The following is a 21,994-nucleotide window of genomic DNA, read 5'->3' as shown; positions in this document are numbered from 1 at the left end:
TGAAATTGCCATTATAAACTGTTCAGAGTATGCTTTAGCATATTTATCATTATGTTGTATAAAGTAAACCTTTAACATAAATATATAGTTATATAGCTTTATCAGAGAAATTATTTCCTTTATCAGATATAATCTACCATATATCTATCTAAAATCTATCCTTATCTCATGAGGTTCTTATCCCAATGGTATTATTGAAAAAAATATGACTTATTTAACACAAAATTCTACTTTTTAAATTGATATTTTCATTTCATTTCATTTATGCTCATCAATGGGCAGGCTATCATTCCCTATGTGTGTGTAAATCTGAGCCACTGACTACTAAGTTCCAGCATTTCTCCCACTAAGAGAGCACCCCAAGTTGGCTTCAGTGACCCTTCTTTCCATATAAATGAGTGAATGAATACCCTACCTATGCAAAATTCTATAAAGACAAATAAAATTTAATTCTCAGTTCCTGTCTTAAGAAAATGGATTAGGGGAAGGAAAAGAGCTTGTACTCACATTCTACCCACAATAAGCACTGTAGATCCTGATTGTGTGACTTACTTATACCTGCATTTTTATTCCCTAGATTTTGAATCAATAATGCTTTCTGCCATTCCAGTAACAAACATGTAAAATCGAATATAGGATCTAGAATAATTCCACCAAATTTGCTCCAGATAAAATGATGACAGCATCAGTAACAAGAAAATTCTCAGTGCATAAGAACAGCTAAGTAAATATATTTTCTAGTCTTCTGTTCCAATGATTGACCCTAATCCTCATTCTAGAGGGACAGAGTATTAAAGAAGAAAGAGGAAGAGAGAAAAGGAGGAAGAAATGGAAGGGAAGAGTGAAAGGGAAAGAAGGAGCAGATCAGTACTATCCCACCAAGCATATCTCAAAGGTCTTATCAGCAAACTAGGAAATCACTTTTTGTCATGAATGCCTTAGGGGGAAAAAAAAAAAAAATTCTTATTATTACCCTCAATTTGACCAGGATTGTAAATTCTGTTAGCCATTAGTAAGGGAGTCATATTGAGACTGACTAGAGAGTGAATATGATCAGATGGTTTTTTGAAGAAGCAACAACTCTATCAGGTAAATACAAAAGAGCAAGAGTGAGAGCGAGCGAGCAAGAGAGAGAGAGAGAGAGGTAAAATGAGTTCCCCTCACTGGAAATAGAGAATGATATGGAAATATGGAACAGGAAGGCATAATCCTCTTAACTCTAAAAAGCTAGGGGATGGGGAGATGGCTATGTGGTTAAAGTGCTTGTCATCAAAGCCTAGGGACTCAAATTTGATTCCCTAGTAACCACATAAAGCAAGATGCACAAGGAAGCACATGTGTCTGGAGTTTATTTGCAGTGGTTAGAGACCCTAAGCATGCCTATATTCTCTCTCTCTCTTTCTCTCTCTGTTTATCTCTTAATTCTCTCTCATAAATAAATAAATAAAATATTTTAAACTTATAAAAATCCTTGAAGAAAAAATAAACAAGTCAAAACAAAAAGGATGTACTTTGCCTTGGAAAGAAAATATAAACTTTTCATCTATCCCTTTGGGTATTTTAGTAGATAGATTGGTCAGTGCACAACATACAGAAATGAAATGTGTCAGCAGAGGCAAATGTGCTCCCTGACAATAGAGAACATTTTTTATACCACTGCATGAAACTCAAGACATATTTTGACTCTTTGGACTAAGCACTCTAAATACACATGTTGGGGACCTTGAGGCATTCCCATTTGCAGTGATACATTAGTCAAATAAATGTAACCCATATGTGCTACAGAAATGTCAGCAGCACAATTATAACAAAATGAGAAGGTACTATTTTAATTTTCAAATCCTGATCAGTTACATATTGTATGATATTCGTTACAGTTCTGGTGTCAGTAAATGATTGTGACAAAAGACATTTGTTCTGAAACAGGAAAGTAAATTACATATGAAAGGGGATTATTTTTTTACACTGGCATACATTAGAGAATTGAAAAAAAAATGGTTCTCTTTGCTAAAATTAACTATTTTTCATATGATTCTATGAAATAAATATAAAATCCCTCTCAAGAAATTGTGTGTGTATGTGTTTAATTGTGCCAAAATGAAACACTCCTTATATTTTTGTCCACATCAGATTAAAGTCTTAAAAACTAAGAGATAGTAGTAAAATCAGGCTTGTATAAACATTAAATGTTGCTAAATTTTATTGATCTATAGTAGTGTAGAAGTATTCAGCCTTTTTTACAATCAACCAGCTCATTAAAATAAGAAAATTCATAATGAGTATAATTGGACCACATTTGGAATTAAAATTTAGCTTCAATTCAGGACTGTGCAATCCAGATATAATCTCCTTACTGTGTGAAAAGGAACACACATCTGTAATTAGGAAATTTTTAAATGTTTTTTAATTATTTTAATATGAGAAAATGTTGTAAATTGGTCATATTTCCATCAGATTATCCCATCTCCATTCCCCTGAGGGCATTCTCAGTGGGATTATCCATAATCAGCTAATTAACCTTTGAATTATAGAATCATTTTTGTCAGCCTGGTGTGGTGGTGCACTCCTTTAAGACCAGGACTGGGGAAGGAGGAATGCCATGAGTTCTCAGCCACCCTGAGACTACATAGTGAATTCCAGGTCAGCCTAGGCTAGAGTGAGACCCAACATTAAAAACAAACAAAACAACAACAAAAAAGAATTATTATGAGATCCTACCTCAAAAACAATGTACTCACTTATCTTCCTTATTCAGCTTCTTAACATAAACTTGCTCTGCAGCCTGTTCCATGGGAGTTAGGTGTGTTTAGTGACTAAATCATGGACCTAGCAGTAAAGGGCTTATATTTTCAATAAAATAAAATGTTGACACCTCATTTCTAAAATTATTTGGTAAATATTTTGTAGTTGAAAAGGTATTTCCATTCTGTTTAGTATATGTGTAAACACACATCCCTGAATTGGGTCCATATATCTCAGTGGTTTACATTTTCAAAATTCATTCAGATTTTGCATACATATGGATGGATTTGTGTATAAATGTAGGAAAACTGAGTTTATATGGCACTTTTACGAGCTTCATTAGAATCTTTCCTTGTTTTCTTTATTACTACCTAAACAAAAATTCAAATTTCCTGGTTCTGGTGGTGTATATTGATGGACACCTTGACTAGATCTAGAAGCACTTAGATAATTAGTCTCTGGGCATGCCCATGAGGGATTATTTGAATTATGTTAACCTATGACAATAACAGCAACAACAATAATGATAATAATGTAAGTGTCATAGTATTCATAAAGGATATTGGCTTAGTGAAATTATTGAAGGAGATAGAATAAGTAGAATGTTATGATTCTGAATTTAAGAAGAAAAGTTTTACATACAGAATTGAAATATGTCAATATATGGTTGGAACAAAATAACTGGTTATGAGGATACACATATTTATTCATAGATTGATAAGATGTGTGCTGTCAAGAAAAACAAGGCTGGAAATTATGGAAACATTTTGATAATAGTATGTTTTCAATGGAAATCTATTAGAAGACTTTAAGTAGAGATAATAGGAATCAAGATCCAAGGTTATTGTGTCTAGGATATAAAGAATGGCTTGATATTAGACAATAAAACACATCTAGGTATTTCTTCTCTCTCTTAGTCTCATTCTAGTTTGAGGCCCATATTTCCGGTGCTTATTACTATTTGTACTCATCTCCAATTGATCTCAGTTAGGAACTGCATGTGAGAGAGAACATGTGGTGATTGTCTTTCTGTGCCTGTTGGAGCGGAGAGGAGGTATTACCTGACAGGTTAGAGGAGGGAAAGAATATCAGGAGCCAGAAAGGCTTGGGGGGTTCAAACACAAGAGAAGGCAGGGAGGGAATTGTTAAAAATATGAATGAGTTCCATAGAAACCCTCATTCTGACTAGTATTCTACAAGATATAACCAACAATAAAGCGGGAGAGTAAACAGTCTGGACAGAAGGCAGAAAAAGCTTAACCTTAAAACCATGGACTTTGGCTGCTAAATCTCAGGCCCAGAATTGAGTTGCCCTCTACAGTAAGTTGTGAGCCAGGGAGACCCATGAGGTCCCCAAAATAATGTAGGCTGTTTCCAAAACACTTAATTACCTGTCAGAGCTAAAAAGTAAGACCCTATTTCTGAAGTGGTCATAAGACATGGGAAAACCATGATGGAGTTGAAAGGGAAACTAGCTCCTTTGTCATAATGGCTAGCCTTTTTAGTGCTGGAGAGCTCTTTAGGAGCTGCTGGATTACATTGGTCACCAACAGCATGCGTAAGAAGTGGACCATGCAGACAAAGAAATCTAACAGCCAGATAAATAATCCACACTTATGCAATAGTGGCACACAGCTTCTGTGGAAACTTAACTTTTCTCTGACTGAACATGAGGTCTGCTCAGTGGGAAAAAAAACTCATACCTTATTGGAAACCAAGTCAGAATCCCATGGTCTTCAGAAAGAAGCCCCCACTGCTCCCTGAAGAGAAAGAGTGGGTTTGACCACACACACACACACACACACACACACACACACACACACACACACACCTTAAATAACTCTGCATAGTTCTTTTAATCTTAGTTGTACTCAGTCTTGATTGTAGAAGGTGCTTTATTTAAGACATCTTGGAGGAAACAGACAAGAACCAAGATCTATCAATAAGACAGGAAGATAGCAGATTGCCTACCATGAGACATGCCACATCTACCACATCAGCCAGAGTCCAGGAGAAATTGCAGAGAAAGTAGCAACATGAATACTGCTCTTATTGCTACTAGTGTCAGGTCAATGGTGACAGGCTGGTGATCAATCAAAATCCATTAAATCAGAAATCCAGAGGCTACAGAGAACTCTCCACTAAATCACACTGCCAACAGACCTGCCATGGCCCATGGAACACTATGGAAATGGGGCGGAAAAATTGTAAAAGCCACAGAGTGTGCAGGAATAGCCTAAGGCATGTTGCCCCTGCTACCCCCAGGGACTGAGTGAGGCCTTCATGACCACATTGAATACCATAACTCAACTGAAGAGAGCCCCCAGGATGACAGGAGTAAGGACAAGGAGATAAAGAATATAACCTGTTAAATATAAGATTAAAAAATATGCACATGTTTTAAAATCTGGGGAGCTTTAATCTATGTTTCTGTGACACAACTGTGGATCTGTTTGAAGGTAAGAAATGAGCTTTTAATGAATTCAATCCTGAAGATTAAAAATAATTGTATAGGGCTGAAGAAATGACTTCCCAGTTAAGACACTTGCCTGTGAAACCTAAGGACCAGGTTCGATTCCCCAGGACACACATAAGCCAGATGCTCAAAGTGCTGTATGCTTATAGAATTTGTCTCCAGTGGCTGGAGGCTGTACAGTGCCCATTCTCTCTCTCTCTCTCTCTCTCTTCCTTTCTCTCTATTTCTCTCAAATAAAAAAAAGTTAAAAAATGTAAATGTGTCCTCTCAATTATCAGGTTGATCAATTAGATAGGCACTTGTTCTGTTCACAGAGATTAAGAAAGTACTATTACAGAACACTTCCCTAGATAATGAAACCTTCCTCGATGTCTAATATATACTAAGTGCATTCTGTGCATTTATAGTTGAATTTTGCAACATGCCTGGAAAATATCCTGCCTATTTGTATAGCAATGAAGACAGCAAGAACTCAGGAAGGAAAAATCTCTAGAATCCATTACTGAAGCCATTGTTCTACTATACTACAGCAACCAGCAATGTCTTTTGAAATAAAATATTGAGAGAAACACACATAAAATGTTTCCATAAACTATCTCACAGTAAGATAAGAGAAGCAAATAAAACAGAAACAAATAAGACCAATAAAAATAATAGTATCCTGGGCTGAAGAGATGGCTTAGCAGTTAAGGTTCTTGCCTGTGAAGCCTAAGGACCAATGTTTTATTCTCCAGGTCCCATGTAAGCCAGCAGCACAAGGTGGCACATGTGTATGGAGTTCGTTCGCAGTGGCTAGAGGCCCTGGCATGGCAATTATCTCTCTGTCTCTCTCTCCCTCTCTGTCTCAAATAAATAAATAAATAAATAAATAAATAAAAGTGTCCTTATTTACAGATTGTATTATTGCATGTATAAGATACCTTAAGACTCTATCACAAAGATCAGAACTGACCAGCACTTTGGGAAAGTAGCAGTTTACAAAATTAACATACAAAAAATAATGTCTAGATTTCTACATACTAATAACAAACAAGCTTAGGAAGAAGTCAGAGCAGCAACCCCATTTATAATTTCCCAGAAATAAATAAAATACCAAGGAATAAACTTAACTAGGAAAATGAATGAGTACTATAGTAATAATAATAATAAAAACATTAAGCCAGGCGTGATGGCTCATGCCTCTAATCCCATCACTTAGGAGGTAGAGGTAGGGGGATTGTTGTAAATACGAGGCAACCCTGAGACTACATAGTGAATTCCAGGTCAGCCTGAGCTAGAGTGAAACCCTACCTCCAAAGAACCCCCACCCAAAAAAAAAAGGAAAAAAAAAAAAACATTAAAAACACTCAAGAGAGAAATTAAAAAGACACAAAAAGATGTCTTGAGGATTTTAAAAATCAATATTGTAAAAATGGATATGTTACCAAAGGCAATCTAGACATTCAATTATAATTCTTGTCAAAATCCCCATGTCATTCTTCACAGAAATAGAAAAATAATGGTAAAGTTCATCTGGAGGCACAAAATACTTCATGTATCCAAAGTAATCCCTTGCAAAAATTAAAAAAAAAAAAAAAAAAAAGAAGAGGAAAAAAAAGAAAAGGAAGAACAAAGGAAATTAAAATAGATGGCAGTAGGTGTTACCATGCCTGATTTGGAGCTTTACTAAAGATCCATAGTAACAAAAGCAGCATCGTAATGGCACAAAAATGAACATGTAGACCCACAGAACAGAACAGAATATCCATACATAAACCCATACAAATACAGATACCAGACTTTTCACAAAAGTACTCATAAGATAACTTCTTTAACAATGGTGCTTAAGAAATTGGATGGCCACATACAGAAAAAACAAAAAAAAAAAAAAAAAAACCTAAACTAAATCATGTATCTCACCATGTACAAAAATAAATACATCAAATATAACAAAGATTTTAACATGAGACATGAAGCTATGAAATTACTAGAGGAAAATCTAAGTAAAACATTTCAAGAAATATAAATAGGAAAGAACTGTCTGAACATGACTACAGTTGTCAGAAAAAAAGGTCAGCAATTAACTAATATGACTTCATGAAATTAAGAAAAAAAATTGTACATCATAAGAAACAGCCAACAGAGTGAAGACACAGGCAACAGAATGGGAGAAGAGTTGCCTACCAAACATTAAAAATATTCACAAAACTAAACAACATGAAAACAAATCATGCAATCAAAAAATGTGAGCTAGACATGGTGGTACATAGAGGATCACACAGGTTCGAGGCCACCCTGAGACTACATAGTGAATTCCACCTCAGCTTGGGCCAGAGTGAGACCCTCCCACAAAGAAAAAAAAAAAAAAAAGTGAGATAAGGAAGGGAACAGCGAGCTCTCAAAATAAGTAATACAAATGGCCAGTATATATTTTATAAAATGTTCAACATGCCTAGCATCAGCTAAATACCAATTAAAACTTCTTTGAGATTGCATCTCACCCTCGTCAGAATGAATGTGTTCATTCAAGACAAGTAAACATTAATTCAAGAAAGCAAGTAACAACATGGATGTTGAGAAAGAGATGCCCATGTTCACTGTTGGTGAGAGTGTGCACGTATACAACCACTATAGAAATCAGTGTAGGAATTTCTCAAAATACTAAATATAGGACTAACTTATGACATAGTTTTACTACATCTGGGCATATACTCACAAGATTCTACACCCTACTAGATAGATCTACATTTACTGCTGTTCTAATCACTACTACTAGAAAGTTAAATTAGCCTAGATGGTAATCAGTGGATGATTAGATAATGAAAATGTGGTACATATGCACAATAAAATAGTATCCATAAAGAAAAGTGGAAAAAAATTGCAAAAAATAATGGAACTGGAAACTATAAGTGAGGTCACCATGTACAGAAAGACAATACCTATCTTCTTTCTTATTTGCAGATCCTAGCTTCAAACCTTTATCTGCATGTGTTATTGTGGGGGTGAGTATGTAGGTGCCAGGAAACTAAAAACAGGCCTATGAGAAAAGGAGCAAAAAGACTGTAAGAAAGAGGCATAGGGAAGGTAATAGATCTAAGGTGATAAGAACATCTAAGTGGGAAGACTGGAGACAGGAGAGCATGAGAGGGAAAGATGGGAGCAAGATTAGGGAAGAGGAATGAAAGGAGAAAATCCATCAAAACTGTAATGTAAAGAAAAAAAAATAATAACGAGGGCTGGGAGATGCCACAGTTAAAGAAAATAGAGGTTGCTGAAAATGACGTAAAAAAATCAAGTGTGCTTTTCATCCCAAGACTGAGCCTGTCAATACTTCACTACTGAAGGGGGAAGAGTACACGAGACCCCACACCTCCAACTCAATGGTAGTTAATGACAGCTGGGAGAGAAGCCAGGTGTCCGTGCTGTAGCCAGGAGTAAGCTGCCCATTCCACAGTAAATAACCTTCCACCGATGATCATGGATCATGCAAACAATCCCTAACTTAACTCAACGGGGTTAAGAAAAAAGCAAAGCATGAAATGAAGAAAGTATGATACGGGTTAATATGGAAGAAAAAGTATGTTAAATGAGGGGAAGAGATTAAAGAGTGTTATTGAGGTAATAAAATAAAGATAAAATTATATTATATACATGCACATATATATCACAATAGAAGAAATATATTTTAAAAGAATGATGTGGTGTGATGAAATTTTTTATAAATGGGAATATAATTGCATATAACTGAGTCTGCATGTTGCCAAACATTTAAACCATTAAGATAGTGTTATTTTTTCTTATATGTTAGATCTTGATAATCATATTATATTTTCCTTTTTAAATTTTGATTTTCTTATGAAGTCATTTCTTCCCCCTGAAAATATATCACTCTTTCCTGTTAACAAAAGATGTATATGGCCAGGCATGGTGGCACATGCCTTTAATCCCAGCACTCAGGAGGCAGAAGCAGGAGTATCACTGTGAGTTTGAGGCCACCCTGACACTACATAGAGAATTCCAGGTCAGTTTGGGCTAGAGTGAAACCCTACCTCAAAAAACTAATATATATATTCATTCATCTTGTTACTTAAAAATAAAGAGACTGTAAGTTTCCAACTAAATGATGGCAACAGAGAGAAGAGAAAATACATTACCATTACACTAAAGCATTAGAATACAAACTAAAATACATCTCTCAGATCATTAATGTTTATATCAAGTCTACATAAATATTTACTTACAAGTTGATTATATGCTCCAAAGAATTCTTTATCTCTCAACTGTCTTAATAACCATAAAAATTTGGTTGAGTAAAGCTTTTAGAGAAAAAGGTACTCACAGCATGGCGTGGTGGCGCATGCCTTTAATCCCAGCACTCGGGATGCAGAGGTAGGAGGATCACCAAAAGTTCGAGGCCACCCTGAGACTACATAGTTACTTCCAGGTCAGCCAGGACCAGAGTGAGAACCTACCACGAAAAATCGAAAAAAACAAAAAAAAAAAAAAAAAAAAAAAACGGTACTCACAACATCCTATTACCCTGTATAATACTATAAGCTACAATAAAGAAAAAAAAACATTGAAATTAAACTTTTGCAAAAACATGAAATTTTTATGAATCCAAACTATTACATATTTCAATGGGGTAAACAATGTATGATTAACTGCAACTTTAGGCACATAAGAATAACTCATTATTAGTAAATTTATCATAGTAATTCTATAATAGGTATAGGTTTCTCACAAAGTAATCTATAATTAAGTGCATCCCTCATTCAGTTCTGATTTTAGTTTTCTCACATATTTTTAAAGTTTTGGCATATGGCAAGAATTTCCAGTAGCTTTTTAAAAGAATTATAACATAAAATGTATTACAATGGAAAAAATCACCCAGGTCAGAATGTCTTTCATCAAGACTGACAATAATCGCCAGCAAGAATGTGGGCTGTTTGGAAGGCAAACTAATATAGTCATGGAAATCATTACCGAAGTTTCTCAGCACCTCACAAATAGAGTTGCTGGATGACTGAGCTATACCTGGGCCTTTACCCAAAGGTTTCCATCCTACCACAGAGACTACTTACTTGTAAGTCCATGTTTATCACTGCTCTATTCAAAGTAACAAGAGAATGGAACCAGCATGGATGCACATAAACAGATGAATAGATAATGAAAATACATAAATGATGGAATTTCACTCAGCTATAAAGAAAAATGAAATTATGAAGCTTGTGGGAAAATGAATGGTTCTTAAATGTATTATATCAATCAAGGTGACCCTCAGTCAGAAAGACAAAAACTTCATATTCTGTGTCATATGTGAGTCTTAGCTTACAATGTGTATATGTTTGCAGATAAGTTGCAGTAACATGGGTAAAGCTTAATGGGCCAGAAAGATGTCCAAGAGAAGTTAAAATTTGATATTGAGGTAGTGGGAGGTGACAAAAGGCAGGTTCTATGAAAGCAGAAAGGTGACAAGGAAAGAGAAGGGTAGAATTAAGATGGAGGGAACTGGGGAATGAGGATGGAGGAGAATCAAACTAAACATATTTTATTTGGAAATCGCATAATGATACCTCACAATTTGAATGTTGTGCAAACCAATGAAAAACTCAACAGAATGGGATGCACACTGTACAACTATAAGTGATTGAGGTCTCAGTGCTATAAGACACTAATGATGCCTTCACAATCATTGGACAAATCACAGGATATTTATTTAGGTTGGATTGTAAAAAGTCCCAAGGCAAAGATAGTATCATTAATAGTATTATTGATTTCAATGTATTTGTATTCATGGTATAAATGTGTTTTTGTATAGATGGTCATATATGTGTACTTTCATACTGTGGGCTGATGGATGTGCATGTTTTCATGTACATAGCAAGACAAGGTAAATGTCAGGCATCTTCCTCAATGATTCCTCACTTAACTGATTGACCAGGACTCTCACTAAACCCAAGTTCACAAATTTGAGCAGTGTAGCTGACAGCACTGCCCAACAATCTGCCTGTTTCATCTCCCAAATTCTTGGATTAAAGACATGTGCCTCAATTACTAGAAGTTGGTGATCTGAACTGAGGTCCTCATGCTTGCTGAGCAAGTGCTTTACTTGCTGAGCCATCTACATATTCCCCTAAAATAAATGTATTATTAAAATGTGGTAAAATCGTTGTGGGTAGTAATGTTTAGGTAGAGGCAGGGAGATGGTAGAGAGGAAGTGGTGGAAGAGGGTCAACTGAAACTAATTAGTATGAAAAAAACTTTAAGGAAAGCTGCTACTTTGCAAGCTAATTAAACAATAACATTAAAGATGGAGTTTTAATAGAGGTACCTTGCATGAGTGGATAAGCCCACTTCCAGAAGTCATAAATTATTACATGAAAATCCCAGCACTAGTGGTTGGCTACCTCCCCACAAATTGTTAGTAAATGAGACCCCAAGAGTCCCAAAATGATAGGATATCACCATTCTTGTTGTCTACCCATAAGACCTAGATACTATTGCTTAAAACAGAATATCCTTTGGTTTTAGGATATAGAGGTATTGACCTGGAATTGAGCCAAAAGCTTATACCCTGTTCCCCAACTTTCACTAGAAAGAAAGTTCTATCCAGGTTATTGGTGATAACTGCAAACAGTCATACTCAACTGTGGACCCTGCATGCTATAGGACTGACCTTCCAGACAAGATATTCACTAGTGCAATAGTGGTGGCATGACTGTTATGAAGGTACCAACTACTTTCTGAATGGCTCTGAATTTGTCTCATGGAAGGAATTCACATCTCATATTGTAAACCTGGTCAGAAGCCTATGGTTTGGAAGGCCATAGACCCTATGCTGATTCGTTGCTAAATAATCATGATGTCTCCGTTAAATTGCCCTCCAAATATTTATGCTTACACCCAGTGATTAGTGTCACTGTCAGCTTGCAGGAGGCCAACAGTTTCTTCAGAGTCTCATAGCTTGTAAAAACCCTTAGAATAAATAAAACATTATATTTATTCCTCTTAAGTCTGGGGAAACACTCCAGAAAAGAGGGCAGAGGAAAGAAAGGAGCTGTAGGAATAAATAGAGAATTATATAATGCTATAATTTTGAATATGGGAATGACAGAGTGATAGTAGTCCTAAACTGTTAGAAGCTGTGGAGAAGCTTCAGCCAGCCAATATTTCAATGAGGAGTGGCAAAGGACTAACAAGGCCTCACATATTCCAGAAGACAGCCAATTTTAACATAGTTAACTTTTTTTTTGTTGTTGTTGTTGCTTTGTTTTTCCAAGGTAGGGTCTCACTCTAGCTCAGACTGACCTGGAATTCACTATGCAGTCTCAGAATGGCCTTGATCTCTTGGCAATCCTCCTACCTCAGCCTCCCAGGTGCTGGGATTAAAGGTGTGTGCCACCATGCCTGGCAACAGGATTAACTTTCTTTTCCCCTCTTCATTGAAAATGGGGCTACTGCTAATGTACACATTTTTTAACTTGGTATGTTTCCCCCCTTGGCCTGTATTTTCAGATACTAAGATCAGTGTACCACAATCACCCAAGGGAAAAATTCTTGGGTTTTATTTTCTAAGGCGTGGGGAAGTCTCAGTCAGATTCATTTAATATTGGTGTCATAACTTAGAAGATAAAATAGGTGGCATGATCATTGAATTAATTGGTAACTAGCTGGTGACTGTCAGAAAGCACATTTGAGAATTATTCATAAGGATAGAAAGTTACTTATTTCATACAAAATGGATTTCAGACAATACAATCATTCACTTGTCCAATAACAGGAGAGTACAATATGTTGCACATATTTTTAAAATTATGTGGAGTGACTTGTAAAATTGTCTAGTTCAATATTGTAGCTGCTTTTTAGATAAAAAAAAATTAAGGTGGTAAGAATAGATTATTCCATCTTTATATATTAGGGTACTAGGGATTGACAAAAATATAAGGAGCAAAATTCCACAATTGCCTTCAAAAATATATGAAATTCAGTGTTTTAAAAAATCCATTGACAGAAATGATTGTGAAAACTAGTTTAAAGACTAATACAAAGCTCATGTCTTAGCCTTAACTTTATGACCATGATATTTAGCCAGATTTAATGGGCTCTTCAATAGAAAATGTACTTCAGTGGTTGTGGTGGTTTGAGTGAGGTGTCCACCATAAACTTAGGTGTTGTGAATTCTAGGTCCCCAGCTGATGGATATTTGGGAATTAATGCCTCCTGGAGGGAGTGTATTGTTGGGGGTGGGTTTATGAGTTTTATAGCCAGTTTCCTCATGCAGTGTTTGGCATACACTCCTGTTGCTGTGGTCCACCTTATGTTGGCCAGGGGGTGATGTCCACCCTCTGCTCATGCCATCATTTTCCCTTGCCATTGTGGAGCTTCCCCTCAAGTCTATAAGCCAAAATAAATCTCTTTTTCCCAGAAGCTGCTCTTGGTTGGGTGATTTCTACCAGCAATGCCAACAGAACTACAGCAATGGTTATCAGCTTCATTTCCTCATAAATGTTTCTAGTCATGACAAGTCTAAGAGAAGAAAAGTCTATATAATATAACACACCTATCACTAGCATCCAAAAGTAAATTATGTTTCATGTTCTATTCACAAAATGTAATCAATATCTATGCTATTGTTTATGAACGATTTTATCGTGAAATTAAAATATAGATTAAAATATAGACATATTAATAAATATGTAGCCAGGCATGATAGTGTACACCTTTAATCCCTGCACTGGGGAGGCAGAGTTAGGAGGATCAGCCAGAGTTCAAGGTCACCCTGAGACTACATAGTGAATTCCAGGTCAGCCTGCAATAGAGTGAAACCATACCTTGAACCCCCCAAAAGTAATATTTATAATTTCAATATTATAAATAAATAAATATAATATGAATGCATACGGAATTATGGCCAAAATGGCTACCATCTAACTGCACCACAGATCCCCGGGAAAGAAAGGCAAGACATTAAGGGTCACTGGGTCTTTTAGGGGAGAGCAATCTCCAATAGATTGCCAGTAGGAGGGCACGAGGGGGAAAAACAGGGAATCACTGATTCCCTAGTGGGTGGGTAGCACTTCCCTCTCCCCAAGCAGCCGCCATTCCCACAGCTCCAGCTTCAGGAAACTCTCACACTTACTGTAGGAAAAGGGTCCCAGGCCAACATAGTTCCACTTGTCTCACTGCACAGGGGCGATTGCCCTGCATCCCCTGCCCACGAGTAACCTTGGCCAGGCTACACCTGCTGGCCCATTGGAGCTCAGGCTCCTTTGATAAATTTGCATGCCAAACAACCGACACATTGATCCATCCCTGCATGTGGAAGCTTAGACAGCTCCGCCCACTAGCTCACTTACTGCTCCAGCTACTGCACATTCACTCCAGCCCAGGCCCAGTGCAACTGCCACATGAGTCCAGACTTCTTCTTTCACTTGCGCCAGCTCAGGCGCCATCCCCTCCCTGTCTGTCATGCCTGCGTCCAGCATTGTCCTGTTGTGCGGGATTGCAGACTGCTTCTGAGTCCCAGTGTTCCCCCATCAGAGTTTGGGTTGCTTAAGTGCTTGGTGCCTCAGTGTTCCTCCTAGTGAAAGTGCAGGCAGCTTTGACACATTATCGAATCAGAGCTCAGGCAACTTTGGCACATAGGCCAGGCAGGCATTCAGGCAGCATTGGCAAGTGAGAGACAAAGCCCAGGCTGCTTGGCAACGGCTACAGGCAGCTTCAGATTCCCACTGTGCTTGAGCCCAGGCGGATCCACCCACCTACATGCCCATACACTGTGATGGGAAGACCACAGCACAAAAGAATAACATGAAAAATCAAATGCAAGAAAATCCAGTTAGATCACCCAGTCCTACAATGCACATCGCTAATCCAAATATAAAAGAAGCATTAGGATCAGAACACAAAAATAAAGCTATAAGCAATGCAACCCTGACCAAGCTACTGGTAGAACTTGCAGGAAAGCAACAAAGGACTGATAATTGTGTGGATGCTGCCATCGCTAGATTAGACCTAATAGATAAGAAAATGGAAAGAGTTCAAAGACAGTTAAGAGACCTGAGGGAGAGTCAAAAAAAAAAAAAAAAAAAAAAAGAAGAAGAAGAAGAAGAAGACCTCAAAAATCAGCTGGCAGTGCTAAATGAAGACATAAAGAAATGCAAGGATGAATTCCAAGGAGCATCAAGAAAATGAGAAAATGATGAGAAAAGGGAGAGTGACAGAGGGATGGAAATTATACATATAAAAGTAGTAGAAAATGCAAACCTAATTGACCAAGCTCAAAACTCTCTAGAAGCTCTCAAGAACAGAGTCAGCCATGTGGAAGATAGAAACTCTGATCTGGAAGACAAGATGGAAGAAACAGTTCAAGACTTCAAAAATTTTAGTAAGTTCAAAAGTTTCTGTGAACAGAACATGAGAGAATTTTGGGATACATCTAAATCAGGATCACTTGAATACCAGAAAGACAGGAAATTCAGACCAAAGGCATGGAGAACTTATTTAACAAAATAATTGAAGAAAAATCCCCCAGCCTCTTAAAAGAAAGGCCTAGCAAAATACAAAATGCCAACAGAACTCCAAACAGACTGGACCAAAGGAGAAACTCTCTAAGACATATTGTCATTAAGACTAAACACTGACACCAAAGAGAAAATCCTAGAGCAGCTAGGGAAAGACAGCACACCACTTTTAAAGGTAACCCCATCAGAATTACTCCAGACTTCTCAAAGGAAACACTGAAAGCTAGAAGGGCCTGGGATGAAAAACTGAAAAGTCTAAGAAACTATGGCTTCCAACCCAAACTACTCTACTCAGCAATAGTATCCCCCATTATAGTTGGTGGAAAAAAAAAAAAAACTTTCCATGACAAAACTCAGCTTTACAATTCTATGAACACAAAACCAAACCTACAGAGAGTATTTCAGGAAATTCTCCAACGAGAAGAAACAAATAATCAAACTCAAATGCCTACAAGAAGCAGATCACATTAACCAAACTCAGAGTAGGCACAAAATCTTCAAAGTCCATGAAAACACCAACCCACATGTACCATCACAATATGGCAGGGATCAAATCAAATTTCACAGACATTAACCTAAATATTAATGGTCTTAATTCACCCATCAAGAGACACTAGCTAACAGGATGGATCAAAAAACTAGATCCCTCAATCTGTTGTCTTCAAGAAACTCACCTCACCACTAAAGACAGACACCTCCTCAGGGTGAAAGGGTGGAAAACAATATTCCAAGCAAAATGGAATATGAAACAAGCAGGCATAGCTATATTAATATTGGATAAAATAGACTTTAAACCAAAAATAATCAAAAAGACAAAAAAGGCTACTCTCTACTTATCAAGTGAATGAAAATTTCTTTACAGACAAGCATACAATAAGCAAAGCCAATAGATTACCCACAGAATGGGAATAAATATTTGTTGGTTATCCAACCAACAGAAGCCTAATCTCTAGAATCTACAACGAACTCAAAAATCTAAACAGTAAAAAGTCAAACACCCCACTCACAAAATGGGGCTAAGAGCTCAACAGGCAGTTCAGAGAGGAAGCAATACAAATGGCAAACACACTTAAGAAAATGTTCATCATTCCTAATAACCACAGAAATGCAAACCAAAACAACTATGAGATTCCACCTTACCCCAGTAAGGATAGAAAACATCAAAAAATCAAATGAAAATAAATGCTGGTGAGGAGTGTTGGAAAGTAGGAACACTCATCCACTGCTGGTGGGAATTTAAGGTGGTACAACCACTGTGGAAAGCAATATGAATACTCCTGAAAAAGCTGACTATAGAGGAACCAACAGACCCAGTTATTCCCTTACTGGGCATCTACTGTAAAACCTTCAAACCACAGGCCATAGAGATTTGGTCAACCATGTTTGTAGCAGCTCAATTCGTAATAGCTAAGAGCTGGAATCAACCCAGATGTCCATCACTAGAAGAATGGATAACTAAGATGTTGTATATCTATACAATGGAATTCTATACACCAGTAAGAAAAAAATGACACAGTGAAATTTGAGGAAAAATGTTTGATCCTGGAACAGATCATTCTCAGTGAATTTATCCAATCACAGGAAAAAAATCGCCCCGTAGTCTCACTTATCTACAGCACCTAACCTGAATCTACCCAAGATGCCTTACATACCTAGCAATTATCTCATAGACTAGGCAATGGGAGGGGTGAGGAGGGAGGGGAGAGAAACGGAGGGAGTGGGAAACACAAATGTAGACCCAAAAGGCAATGGTACCATAAAATTCTATATCCTAAAGGCAGACCAAATGGCTGAACCTTCACCAGGCCCTTAGAGGGAACTCCTGAGCCACAAGACACTGGAGAGGGTATGATGAAGACTGGCCTTAATCTTCTATAGTTTCTCTCCCTCTCTTTCTCTTTCTTTCTAACTCTTTTATAATAGTTATATTTTTCTTCTTTTTCTTAGTGGTCACTGACCTGTAACTCCCAGTACCAGTATGTGGCTATCATCCACAATGAGCTTTTGATCAGAGAGAACTACAAGGCTTCCTAAAAGAAAGACAGACTTTTGTCAGAGTACTTGATGACCCACCAAATGTTACTGATAAGACCCTACTGCTGAAGACACCTTTTGTGGTTGACACATAAAATGGAATGGCATGGCTGGAAGCTGGAAGAGTGTCAGTCTGCTGAGAGTGTGTCTAGTGCCAGAAGGTGCTATGTGGGTGACTGGGGGAAAATGACCAGTTTCGGTCCAAGCAAGTCATGGTCTAATTTACTTAGCAACAAATAACCTGTTGTGATGCCCACATAAGTGCAATAGTGGCACACAGCCATGGTGGGGAACCAACTGCTCTCAATTCATCTATGTGATCCCCTCAGTGGTACAGGACCCATAGCTGGAGCTGGGAAACAAGTCAGAACCATATCCAAACATAAGCCCACTGTCCAATATCAAGCTACCATCAATGGTGGGCTACAAGAGGGCCTACACCTATTAAGTTCTCTATAAAGAAAGTAAGGGTTATCTCATTTGTCTGGTGCTAACTTACTCTCTGTTGGAGAATCTGCTTCTCTTTTTCAGATAGATGTAGATCCTAAGGAGAAAGCCAACCCATCATACCTCAAAAGGGCCCCGGCTGAAACTAAGAATAATTGGAAAAACAAGCAAGTTTGCTTTTTAACTTAGTGTACCAGGTACCAGTACAAGGATGAAGGAGGTCAACCCAGAGAAAAATCAACTCCTATCAAATCATAGATCCAGACACCCAGAGGCCCCAACACCTCATCACTGAAGCAGACCAAAAATGAACTCAACATGTCTCAGGGAAATTTTGTGGAAGAGAGGGTGTAAAGAATGTCAGAGCCACATGTTGGGTCTTGATACACAGAAGCATTTATCCTACCTGTAACTGTGGGCTAACTCCACAATGCATGACTCATATACCTCAACAAAGAGGGGTGAAGGGGAGAGGGTAGGTCACGGATGAGTCTAATAATGGTACCAAACTGACTGTATTCACTGAGTACAAAACTAGTTAATAAAAAAAATAATTAAAAGTATGAATGCATATGACTTCCTATGTAAAGCAAAAACATAGCTATAAATATTAAATGAATGTAGCTTATAAATTACAAAATATTGTATTTATTAAAGAACACTGATTCTATACTAGCCTCCCTAAGGACAAAATTAGGTGAAGTCATTTGATCTGAAAAATTACATTATAGTTAATCAAGGGTAGGTGCAAGCATTGAACCAGACATGTGAGTTACAAGTAAGTCATCTTAATATGACAATATGTAGCAAAGAGCATCTTGTTAGTCAACCCAATCAACCATTCAGCTCTTAATGGCAAGCTACATCTAGCCAATGAGCAATAATAAATATCATTCTATTACATGTAATATTTCTGTAATAATTTCATATGATTTTATATAAATATATATATTTTTTATATATGAATTACAATCCTCATGGACTCACTGATACCACATGAAGTGGCACAGAGAAGCTAAAAAGCTAGTAGAGAAAGGGGCAAACTTCAAAGGCAGACATTTTAAGTCTATTGCATATTGTTGCATCATAAACAAGAATAAAATGATCTGGAAACAGCAAAGTTGGCCTCCATTCTTTGAGATACAGTTAATGTTATAAATGATTCTGAGTCAGCCTTTTGGTCAGATTGAAAGGGGATAGTTTTGGAAGGAAGGCAGAATGATGTAAACTTCTTATCTGTGTCTGTTAAATATTCTAAATGGGAAGTTAAAGTATTACTTAGGGGCTGGAGAGATAGCTTAGCAGTTAAGCGCTTGCCTGTGAAGACTGAGGACCCCGATTAGAGGCTCGATTCCCCAGTACCCAAGTTAGGCAAATGCACAAGGGGGCGCATGCGTCTGGAGTTCGTCTGCAGTGGCTGGAGGCCCTGGCGTGCCCATTCTCCATCTATCTGCCTCTTTCTCTCTCCGTATATCTGTTGTTCTCAAATGAATAAATAAAAATGAAAAAATAATATTAAAGTGTTATTTAGCCTTGCTTGGGTCAGGAAAATTTGAAGAAATAACTCGGATAACATATGAACATTTGCAAACAATTTAATCAGAGGCTGAATTCATGACCTAATTTTGAATCAGAGGCTGAATTCATGACCTAATTTTGTTCTTCCTTTGCTATAGCACCTTAACTTCTTTAAAACCAGCATATCATTATTTAATATTAATAACATTAAAAATGTTTTCCAATCTTGAATGAAATGGTATTAGTGTAGCTTAAATATTTATGATAGATTACAGTGCAGAGTAGTGACGACATTTTGACCAGTTCCTATGCTCTAAGTATAAACCTTCAACTACATCCTGTTGTGATAGTCCTTGACTTTTTGGTTATATGGAAGAAAGTCTGGCTCCTTAAAAACTAGTATTCTCTGTCCTTTTCTCGAAAAGAATAACCACAATAATCAGCATGTCCATCATATACCAAAAAGCATTGAAGGTCTATAAAACTCAGTCATCAGGAGAAAGAAGAAAAATTTACCCTCCCATCAAACTTTTGCCCTGGAGATGTATTTCTGATACTCTCAAAATTGAAACAATTTTCCCTGTATTGTGTTATTTTGTAATGTAAAAAAGTGAACCTATTTTCACATTCCAACTCATGATGTTCACATCATGATTTGTTCACATTATATATGTACCACATATATAAAATCTAAAATAGTCAAGAAAGTTTAGGTACTATTCATTGCCATTCTTTTTTTTTTTTTTAATTTTTAAATTTTTATTAACATTTTCCATGATTATAAAAAAAAATCCCATGGTAATTCCCTCCCTCACCCCTGACACTTTCCCCTTTGAAATTCCATTCTCCATCATATTACCTTCCCATCTCAATCATTGAACCCTGTGTTTTTAATACGAGGACATACAAACGTTAAGAAGCAGCAGTTAGCCATAAGGGCCACTTTTCATTGCCATTCTTAATAACTAAGGCAATGTATTAAAAACAAAAGCATAACATTTTTAAAAAGACAGACTACTATATTTATAAGTAGGGAGAATATTGGGAACATAATTTATTATCATAATTCTTATTGGAGAGTGTGATTTCTCTTAAGCAATGGGTGGGAAGGTCTGGCCTTTACATACTGAATGTTATTTACTTACAATGAAGCCACTGTTTGCTTGCCTTTTTTCTCTGCCATGGATCAACTTGTAGAAAATTCCGCCTGGATTAAACTGAGTACTCCAAATAATCATATCTTTTTGATAATATACATCCATCCCTGTTATCCTTGAATTATGTTCAATATGAGAAATTTGTTGATGATCGCCACTGTAGTTGAATGGATATATAAAACCCAGGATATCAGTGTCATTAGCAATGTAGAGTACTTGATCTTCAGAGCCTGGAGATTATTACATAAAATACAAAAATAAAGTAAATTTCAACTAAAGTAAAAGCAGTAATGTACTTTTATATTACCTTGAAATGTTATAAACAGTTTATTCTAGAATAAAAATCAACCCATCTTTATAATATCATTTTGTCTTCTTGACTTTTGAATTATTTTAAACACTTTTCAAACATTTACTGTAATTATAATAAACGGTTTTTAGCATAATTCTTACTTTATAATTTTTATTGTCCTTGGCAAGCCACAAAACACTGTTTCAACACTCTTGTTTTCTATATACACATGCTACATGGTATATTAAGCCTCAAATTCTCTGAGCATTTATTCAGTCAGTGCACCCAAGTGATCACTAATTGTGACTAAGAAATGAAAAATTGAGATATGAAGTCTGTTCTTCCTGGATTCATATATCTTTAATTATTCTATTTTAATTCTTGCAGTGCTAGGGATTCAAGTCAGTTTTGCATACACTTAGCAAGGGCTCTATCACTAAGTTATATCCCAACTTGTTTTATTTTTATTATAATTTAGTCTTTAGAAATCACAATTCCTAATTTATCTAGAATTATGTTAATGGAGTATTCTTTCCTATAGTTTTGATACCTATAATATAGTAGTAATATAATTTTCAAACTGAGAGAATAGTAAAGTACTAATGTGAGTACAGATATGTGTGTGTGTGTGTGTGTGTGTGTGTGTGTGTGCGCGCGCGCGCATTTGGGAGGGTTGCATATGAATTCCAGGATAAAGCAGTAGTGTTGACTGGCTGCCCTTGATCTTTGCTAGCAAGTGCAAGTACCTTTTTGTTGCAATCTCTTACTGACATTTGAACCCAGTTTCTTCATTCTTTCAATGTGGAATGATGCCTACCATCTC

The 21,994-nt window shown here is 36.7% G+C and overlaps 1 protein-coding gene across 2 annotated transcripts in view; it reads right to left on the bottom strand.

The window, feature by feature from the left end:
- Positions 1-21,994, bottom strand: part of Lrp1b (LDL receptor related protein 1B) — a 2,087,209-nt gene that overhangs the window by 108,570 nt on the left and 1,956,645 nt on the right. For both annotated transcript variants that reach the window (XM_045147485.1, XM_045147484.1), the window contains one exon: positions 20,868-21,109. In XM_045147485.1, the coding sequence (XP_045003420.1) occupies positions 20,868-21,109 (242 nt within the window). The remainder of the gene's footprint in view (positions 1-20,867; positions 21,110-21,994) is intronic.

This window comes from Jaculus jaculus, chromosome 4, assembly GCF_020740685.1.
Source record: "Jaculus jaculus isolate mJacJac1 chromosome 4, mJacJac1.mat.Y.cur, whole genome shotgun sequence".
NCBI classification, from domain to species: Eukaryota; Metazoa; Chordata; class Mammalia; order Rodentia; family Dipodidae; genus Jaculus; species Jaculus jaculus.
This window is presented reverse-complemented; position numbering and strand designations above follow the sequence as displayed.